The following is a 9,029-nucleotide window of genomic DNA, read 5'->3' as shown; positions in this document are numbered from 1 at the left end:
AAATCCGGGAGAATGAAGGAGGGACGGGTTGGGCGGCACTGGCAGCTTTATTAAAGGAGGAATTGGTGATTTACAGCGGCGGCACCGCGCTGTGTTTGTATAAACACACACCCCGCCCTGCCCATTCCCGATGGGATGCTCCCACAGCTTTGGGAAAAACAAACTTCTGGACAGATGCAAACATTTCCGTGGAATAAATTCCCTCATGAGGAACTACCCCCTGCAATGCAGCTCCCTAGGCAGCCGCAGCTGCCTTACCATTGGGAATGATTCCCTGCATCCCAAAGGATAACTCCCACCATTCTTCCTCCAACCGCCCATTTTTGGGTCTAAACCTGGCTTCATAAGTACAAAAGGGAGGGGTCAGTGTCCCCGGTGTCCCCAAGCCCAGGTGTCACGTGTGCTGCTGCTGCTTTAGCACCTCCTGGTTTATAAAGTTTCCCGTGGTCAACCGACCAGATTTCCGGCACGGGATCTCCTCCCGGATGCGCTTCCGCTAAAGTCTCTATTTTGGACCAATTGTGGTCTTTTTTTGGGGTGAGGTCGATCAAGAAGCTTCTCCAGTGAGCATTCCGGTCATGGATCTGGGGAAAAAAAAAAAAAAAAGGGAGTGGGTCAGGAAAACAATCAGATCTGATTTTTAACTGCCAAATGTTTAACTTCATCCAGAGCTAAATCCAACAATTCTGGGATAGCGCCACGATCCTGCGCTCCAAGTCTCAACTCAAACACAAACGAGGCTCTTTTGCCAAATCCGTGCTGAATTTCTGGCTCCGCTGCCATGGAATGCATCCAAAATCAGCTGGAATTTCAGCACACAGGCAAAATATTGACTTGGAGCGGGAAGGGAACCTCCTGTTCTGTCTGTGCTGTCACTTCCAGGCCCTGGAGGTCTCTGGGAAGAGCCGAGCTCAGCATTTTCCAGCGGAACGCTGGGAATGTGTGAATTCCTGCTAATGTGCAGCATGAGGCTGGACAAACCATGGTGTTACGAGGCTGGAATGAGGGTTAAAGCATTGGAGACTCTGCAAGTTAATCCATAAAAAAAATCTAAAATCCCGAGTCCTTCCTCAAACATTTTCATGGAACCTTTTAGAGGAAGAGATCTCGGAGATGGGGACCATCAGGAAGTGCTGTCTCCCGTCACTTCCAGGGATGGTGACTCTTCCCCTAGGGCTGGGAGATGACAGGACTGGCAGCCAGCAGTGGGAGCTGCCGTGCCGCTGGAGCAACATCCCACAAAGCCCAGGAACGGATTTTAAGATGGCGGCTCACCGCCCCGCCCTGAAACTCCTCCCTAGCGCAGCCCCTCCGGAGGGCTGGAAATTCCCGCTGCCAGGGTGACGCTGGCGGCCTGGAGGTGGCACTGAGGACGGGGGGGATGTCCTACCGCCACGTGCCGGCGCAGGGTGGACATGTCGGTGAAGGTCCTCTCGCAGGCCCGGCACTTGTAGGGCTTCTCTCCGGTGTGGATGCGCTGGTGCCGCCGCAGAGCTCCCTGCTGCGTGAAGGCCTTGCCGCACTGCTCGCAGAAATAGGGACGCCTCTCTGGGAATAACAAACACACAGCGGGAGGAACGCTTAGGAGGGAGCAGCTGGCTCTTCCCCTGGAAGTGTCCGAGGCTAGGTGGGGCTTGGAGCAACCTGGGAGAGTGGAAGGTGTCCGTGGTAGGGGGTGGAATGAGATGACCCCGGAGGTCCCTTCCAATCCCAACCATTCCATGATAAATATTTCCCAACACCTGCCAAGGCCACAGCCATCCTCTACTCCAAATCCCTTCAGCTGCACAATCCAGGCCTCAGTTTTCTAGGATACCACGTGACGCTCCCACGAGCCAGGGTGAGGATGAGCCCTGCTTCCCAATGGAATTTCCATCCTTGGAGGTATCAAGGAATGCCTGGACATGGCACTCAGCGCTCTGGGCTGGTGACAAAGCGGGGATTGGGCACAGCTTGGACTCGATGAACCTTGGAGCTCTTTTCCAACCTCAATGATTCTGGGATGCCCCTAATTCAGCAATGGGCTGGAATGTCCCCGTCCACACTGGGAAGTACCACAAAGCCACCCTTCCTTTTCCCAGCCTTGGAATTACCTGCATGGACGTTGCTGTGCTGGGCCAGGGAAGCTCTGAGTCCGAAGGCTTTCCCACAAACCTCACACCTGTAGGGCTTGGCTCCCAGGTGGCAGCGCTTGTGGCACTTCAGGTACTCGTTGGTGGCAAAGTGCTTCCCGCACACGTCACACCTGAAGAGCCGCTCTCCTGAGAGAAGAGAAACGGGACGTTGGGAATTCTCCCAGGGGAATTTTGTCCTTCAGAGTCAGACTGCAAATCACAGAACTCAGGCTGGAAAAGATCTCCAAGGTCATTGAGTCCAGCCTGTGCCCAATCCCCACCTTGGCAACCAGTGCCACATCCATCTGTCCCCTGAGCACACCCAGGCATGGGGACTCCATCCCATTCCAATGCCTGATAACCCTTCCCATGAAGGAATTCTTCCTGATATCCAACCTGAACCTCCCCTGGCACCACTTGAGGACATTCCTCTCATCCTATCACTTGTTCTTTGGGAGCAGAGCCCAAATTCCCCCTGGCTCCTGTCAAGGAATTGTGGAAAGCAACAAAGTCCCTCCAGAGTCTCCTTTTCTCCAGGCTAAAAGTGCTTCTATCCCTATGAATTCCTTCCTGGTACTTGGATATTCTTCCATGAGTTAAAAAAAAAGGGGGGGGGGGGGGGGAAAAACAACATTTATTTCACATCTCAGCAATAAAACAAGAAAGGGATGGGAAAACCACTTGGAATATTAAATTCCCACCTGTGTGTGTCCTTTTGTGGCCAGTGAGTTTTCCTTTGTCGGCAAAGGAAGCGCCGCAGTCCTCACAAATGTAGGGCTTCTCCCCAGTGTGGGATCTCATGGAGAGAAAACACCAAAGATTACTAATTAATTAGGTCTTGATCCCTGAAATACTGGGTTTGAAACGATGTTTGGGTTTAAAATGTAGTGGGAAAAGGAAATTCTGCTCCCTCGGAAAACTGAGTGTTTCCGGGTACAGGCGCTACACTCCAGGAGTAAAACTCCCATTTAAAAATTACCTTTTAAAATTCAAAATTCCCATTTAAAATTTACCTTTTCCTCACTTTCAGGCCCTAAAAATTCCACCTTTTTTCCCACATAGCTCAGAGCATGGGAAAGGAGAAAGAAGGGAAAATAACAGAAAATTACACAGAATCAGAAAAATCTGAGTGTAATGTTTGGTCTTAACTTATTCCAACTCAAACAGGACGATGTCCAAAATCATTCCTGATTTTGAGCTGTCAGGACAAAGGATTATCATCAATCTTGCTCTGGAGAAAGATGGGAAATTCCATGGGATGAGTCACTCTCTCCTGGGAGAGGGCACATCCACACAGACACCACCAGGGAGCAACTCATCCCGTCAAGCTCCAGCTGAGCGGCGCAGATTTGGAGTTGCACATGGAGATGAAATCCCATGGCAGTTCCTTGCTCCGAGAGCGAGCACAGCTCAGGATCTGCTTCTCCAGGATCCCTGACTCACTCTTCGTCACTGAGGGCCATCGTGGGATTTTAGAGCCTGTCCCAAATGACGGATACTCCCCGCAAGTTTGGACAGGGTATCCATGTCGAAATCCCGACCATGGGAGACACAGCATGGAGCCAAAGCCTTTGCGTAAGGGAATTAATCACGGATCCCACTGGCCCCGATATCCGGGCATTCCTGCTCTAAGGGGCAAGGCTGGAATCTGACCTGGTATGGATCTTGAGCTGGGAAGGCTGAGCAAACCTGGAGTGACACACGCCGCACTCGTAGGGCTTCTCGCCGGTGTGCGTCCGCATGTGGAACACCAGCGCCGTGCGGGAGCTCAGGATCTTGCCGCACACGGAGCACAGCGGCCGCTTGGCCCTGCCCTCATGCTTCCGCATGGAGTGAGTCCTCACATCCCGCTTCCTCTTGAAGGTGGCCTGGCAGAGGCTGCAGGAGAACCGCCTCTCCTCGCTGTGCACGCAGGCGCGGTGCTCCTTCCAGCTGGTGTAGCTGGCGAAGGCCTTGCTGCACACCTCGCAGCGGTACACCTTGCCAGGCAGGCTCTGGTGCACATCCCGGCAGTGATCCACGTATTTTTTCCGGGAAACAAACTGCTCCTGGCACTTGTCGCACTGGATCACGTAGGTGGATTTCTTGTTGGCCACGCTTTTACTGGCCTTCTTTAGTTTAAACCCTGGTTCAGGTTCTTTGCTGTCCTTCTCTGTCGAGGCTTCATCCTCCTCCTCCTCAGAACATTCCTCGTTGTCCCGGCTTCCTTCAACTTCCGAGTATCCCGTGTCATAGTCTCCCTGCTCCTCACCCTTCACACTCATTCCACCTTCATCTTCATTCCCTCCTTCAGCTTCCTGGGATTCCTCTTGCTCCTTGCTCCTTTCTGCTTCAGCAACAGATGAATTCCTGGCATCTCCCTCACATCCTGAGGTTTCCGGTGTCCCATCCCAAGTCTCTCCGTTGGGATCTTTGTCACGGCTCGTGGGGTTTGGGCCGTGTGTGGGTGGAACCACCATCCAATAGACAGGCAGGAGTTTCCTCTCTTGCTCATGGATTTTCCTGTAAAAAATGGAGGACAACTTCCATTAAGTTTAATTGAAACTTATTAATTGCTTAATTGTTCCAATTCAGGCCTTGGGGGAAGAGTCCTTTCCTTTGAATTGTTCCTTGCACCATTTAAGAAATTCCCAGCATGTTTGGAAAGCCTGAAAATAGGGCGATTTTGAGAAGAGTTGGACTGGATAATTAAAGAAAGTTAAAATGCCTCAGTTCATCAAGATCTGTATTTTTCACCTGACCAGGAATGTAGGATGGACTTTTCCTCCCAGGCCATGAAATTATGGATTTAAACCAAAGGAAACAGAGATTAAATGCCCAGATAGAGACACAAAATTCCTACTTAAAACCCCAAATCTGAGGATTCCAAAGAAATCTTTGGTTGCACAAGTCCCCCTTAATCCAATGGGAAATTCCCTAAACTGCCCATCTAGGAGACCTCAATCCACTCATCCACACTGCGAGGCCAAGTGAAAAATCCCTATTTCAACACGCTTCGAGTCAGATCCAAGGAATTCTGGAGCTAGGGCAGGGAGGACTCCAGGAAGGATTCATCCCGGGATCGCAAGGAAGCGCATTCCCAGGAATGCCGTACCTGAGGTGGGAGGTGTAGGCAGCCCGGTGGGCGAAGCTGGCGGGGCAGCGCTGGCACCGGTAGGGCCCGTCCCCGGTGTGTGTCCGGATGTGCACGGCCAGGCCGCACTTGGAGCTGATGGCCTTGTCACAGTAGGGACACGCCTGGGATTCCCGCTTCCGCTCCTGCCCCCTGCGGAGGGAATGACCATCCTCGTTTTCCAGGCTGGTGATATCCACACCCAGTCTGGTCGGGGAATGTGGCTTGTTGCACTTGGGCAGCTTTGCCGGCCTGGATTTTGGGGCTGGAAAAGCTGTGGCCTCCTGCTCCAGACTTCCTGCTTGGCCTCCAATGAGCTCATAGCCCGGCAGCAGCTCCTTATGTTTCTGCCTATCCCAAAGTTTCCTCTGCATGGGAATTGCCACGACCTGGGAAGAGCTCCTGGGGTTCTCCTCTTGCTGGATACAAGGCCACTGTGATCCCCTATTTTCACCCCTCTGCCCTTTCAGGTGGAGGCTCAAATCCAAGCCCTTCCTGCCCTCTGCCTTCACTTCCTCACAGATATCAAGCAAATCCTTGCATTCCAGCCTTTCTGCTATTTCCTTCATCCTCTGGAGTTTTCCCGCCTCGATCTCCACCTCTGCTGTGTACACGAACTCCAGGAAGGAGGTGAACTCCTCGGTGTAGATGTCCTGCAGAGTCACTGTGCACTTCTGAGTGTCCAGCATCTCCTGGTGCAGGAAAAGCCCCTTGAAGTAGTTGCTGGAAGCTGCCAGGACAGCTTTATGAGCCAGGAATTCCTCCTGAATTCCCAGGTGTTGGGTGAGGACTGTCACGTCGCAGAGGTGCCCGAGCCGGTACAGGGAGTGCAGAGCCCTCAGGAGGTTGGGAGCAGCAACCTTGGACTTCATCAGGATTTTCTTCTTCTCCATCCTGCCAGAAGAAACAGAAAAACAGTGGAATGATTCTTCCTATATTTCCACTATCTTTCAAATATGGCAGGGAAAGCCCAGGGGAATTCCATGCCCTAATTCCTTGTTCACCCTTCACAGGTGGAATTGTAGAACCACCGAGATTGGAAAAGACCTCCAACCTTTGATGGAGCACCACCACCTGAACTAAACCATCTCCCAGGAGCAGGAAATTGATGGAATATGGGCAAAAGAGTGTTTCCTAAATTTTACTGGAAAAGGACTGCTCACATCCAGATTCCTACTGGGTAATTCCCACAGCCAGCAGGGATCTCTGCAAGGCTCCCAACCCAACACCTGCCAGCTATTGCCATGTGGAGACACAACCTCAGCACACTGAAAGCAGTGCAGATCCCGAGGTTCAGCTCCAAAAGCCACAGGAGCTTCCAGCCCATCTGCTGCCTCCGTGTTTTCCAGCAGGAAATCCTGGTTGGTGTGCAGTGCTTAGAGAAATCAATGAGAGCAGCACGTGCTAATTTCCTGCTGCTCCTTTGCGAGATTCCCATCTGCGATAAGATCCTGATCCGAGCTCCCACAGGAGCTACTCTAACACCAGGATCTGAAACGGAGCCTGATGGGAGAGATAAATTCCAAGATCATCTCCAAATTCAGCTGCTTCTGGATTAAACCCCCCCCCCAGCAACTGAAGCATCTTTCCACAAATCCATCAATTCCCACCATTTTTTCCTTCAGAAAAAAAACGTAAGATTTGTATTTTCTGTTCCCATTTGGAAGCTGATCTTTAGTTTTTCAAAGTGCTGCCAAATCCTTAAGTCTCCAAAACACTCACTCCATGGATTTAACCAAAATCCGCATTTCCTCCTCATTTTATGGGTTTGTTTGTAACTTCTTTCCAGCTATTTCCCTGGCAGTTTGGGAATAAATACTTTAAAAATGTGCACACGTGTGCAAGATTTGCAGAAAGCATAATCAATCCAAGAGATTATTTGCAAAGACACTTTAATTGCATCAGAACTTATGCAAAACTCAAACCATATTTCAATTACAAGTTCCTGATGAGGAATTGGAATCAGTGCAACTGGAATCATTACAATTCCTTTAAAACACAAAGCCCAACAGTGGCCTGAATCTCTGAGAAAATATTTATATTTGTATATTTTTATATTCGCCATTTACCTGCTGGAAAAATTTCTGTTTTATCCACCTGAAAGTCTCCACTTATGTTCCAGAGCATCCCTATTTATCGTCCAGGATCAATCTCCATTTACCCCGCCAACCTCCACTTATTCTCCAGGAAAATCCCCATTTATGCTACAGAAAAAAAAAAATAAAAAAAATTAAAATCTCTATTTGTGCTCCAGGAAAAAAAATAATATATGTATCTCCATTTATGCTCCAGACAATTTTCATTCTCCCTCCAGCAAACTGCTGGCCAAATTCCTCTAAAAGTCCTAAAGTTTGGGGTGATCTGAAACACAGGTCGCTTGAATTTCTGCCTAGCCACGTTACCTTGGGGACAGCCCTGGGAAGGCTCCTCCCCCGAGGAATACAAGGCTGGCCGGCACCGCCGCTCACCATCCTCTGGGAATGCCGCCCTGCCGCGTTGCTCCGTGTGCCGCCGGCACAGCCACGATCATCTTCTGGGTTTTGAATGCGGCCACGAGATTTTTATCCGTGCGCAGATGCCTGGGAAGCGCTGCGAGGAAAGCAGAGACAGGGAATGTTGATCCCAGCGCTCGGCAGAAGCGCCAGGCTCCGGGACACGAGGGGGTCACCTGTGCGCTTCCGGAGCCGCCAGCAGCCGCGAATCGCCTCCCGCCCGGCAGGAGCAGCCCAGCTCGCTCCCGCCGCTCCCGGGGGCGATTCCCGGCATTCCCGGGCTCCATCCCGAGGGTCCCTCCCGGCCCCGGCCCGCCCTTACCCCGCCGCCGCCTCCGCCGGCTCCCGCCCGAAAGCGCCATGGCGGCCGCGGCGGCCTCAGCCCCTCAGCGCCGCCGCCATTTTGAGTGCGGGCAGGGCGTTCCCAGCGAGCTGGGGAAAAACCCTTGAACCGCGCCTTAAATCCGCCCGAATCTTCCCCCGCTAAAAAAAACAACATTCCCAAAAGGACCCGTTTGGGAAACAATTTGTTTTCACGCTTTCAAAAAGCCGGGTTTTATGAGGTTAAATGACCTCAGTGATGCGCGTCCTCAGTTTGCCGGGGCAGCTCCTCAGGCTCTCCCAGTGTGGATACTGGGATATCCATGAGGATACTGGGATATCCACCGTGGGTACTGGGATATCCACTGTGGGTACTGGGATATCCACTGTGGGTACTGGGAGATCAATGCCCGAGTTCAAAGAGGTGTTTATATAAACCAGTATAACGCTCTGAACTTCTGCGGGGTAAATCTGGGATTAGGAGAAACACAGGGTCTCCCTCTTTCTTCCCACTGGTGATCCCATATTCCTGTCTGTTATGGCATAAAATAATTTCAAGGTGGGCTGCCAAGCACTTCCAGTCTTTTTTTTTCCAAGATAAATTCCTCTTTTGAAGCTTTTTTTTCCCCACTTAAAGGCAGGTTTTAAAATCTTCACATTTTAACAGCTTGTAAAAATGCTGGATGACTGTAATTCCCTGAGGAAATGTAAAATAAATTCCTTCATAAAAAAATAAATCAGGAAAGGCAGACATCTGTGTTATCCACGTTTTCAATCCTGATTATTTTGTTTGTAGCCAGGGAATGTTTCTATTGTCCAGACAGAGCTCTCGGAGCGGGAAGAACGAGCAGCAATATGAGTGATCCATGTTGAAAATGTCAGGATAATATTCCTGTATCTTCGCACGAGGGAATGGTGTTTGCTTTTCCTTTATCGGGAAACTGGCGTGCTCGGCAGCTCTCACCCAGAGGAGTTGGGAAGCTCACGGCC

At 51.0% G+C, this 9,029-nt stretch overlaps 1 protein-coding gene across 5 annotated transcripts; it reads right to left on the bottom strand.

The window, feature by feature from the left end:
- Nucleotides 1-28: 28 nt before the first annotated feature.
- LOC119698837 (GDNF-inducible zinc finger protein 1-like) lies at nt 29-8,697 on the bottom strand. Of its 5 annotated transcripts, none has more exons than XM_038131453.1 (9): nt 8,041-8,697; nt 7,629-7,815; nt 7,296-7,430; nt 5,209-6,120; nt 3,804-4,616; nt 2,816-2,910; nt 2,094-2,261; nt 1,391-1,548; nt 29-584 (listed from the first exon to the last, which is right to left on the bottom strand). In XM_038131453.1, the coding sequence occupies exons 4-9, from the start codon at nt 6,117-6,119 to the stop codon at nt 342-344; spliced, it is 2,388 nt and encodes a 795-aa protein (XP_037987381.1). In that variant the 5' UTR covers nt 6,120; nt 7,296-7,430; nt 7,629-7,815; nt 8,041-8,697; the 3' UTR covers nt 29-341. The 5 variants fall into 5 exon arrangements, with proteins under 5 accessions (XP_037987381.1, XP_037987377.1, XP_037987380.1 ...); XM_038131449.1 differs by having other exon boundaries at nt 3,768-4,616; nt 8,041-8,695; XM_038131452.1 differs by lacking the exon at nt 8,041-8,697 and adding an exon at nt 7,895-7,997 and having other exon boundaries at nt 3,768-4,616.
- Between the last annotated feature and the right edge of the window lie 332 nt (nt 8,698-9,029).

This window comes from Motacilla alba, chromosome 3, assembly GCF_015832195.1.
Source record: "Motacilla alba alba isolate MOTALB_02 chromosome 3, Motacilla_alba_V1.0_pri, whole genome shotgun sequence".
Taxonomy (NCBI): domain Eukaryota; kingdom Metazoa; phylum Chordata; class Aves; order Passeriformes; family Motacillidae; genus Motacilla; species Motacilla alba.
Note: the sequence above shows the minus strand (reverse complement) of the source record. Positions and strands in the feature narration are given on the sequence as shown.

Coding starts and splice junctions, on each gene's coding strand:
- LOC119698837 (XM_038131449.1), bottom strand. CDS start 6,119: ATGGAGAAGAAGAAAATCCTGATGAAGTCCAAGGTTGCTGCTCCCAAC. Junction 4,617..5,208: donor GCCTACACCTCCCACCTCAG/GTACGGCATTCC, acceptor CATTTTTTACAG/GAAAATCCATGAGCAAGAGA. Junction 585..1,390: donor CCCTGCGCCGGCACGTGGCG/GTAGGACATCCC, acceptor TTTTTTCCCCAG/ATCCATGACCGGAATGCTCA.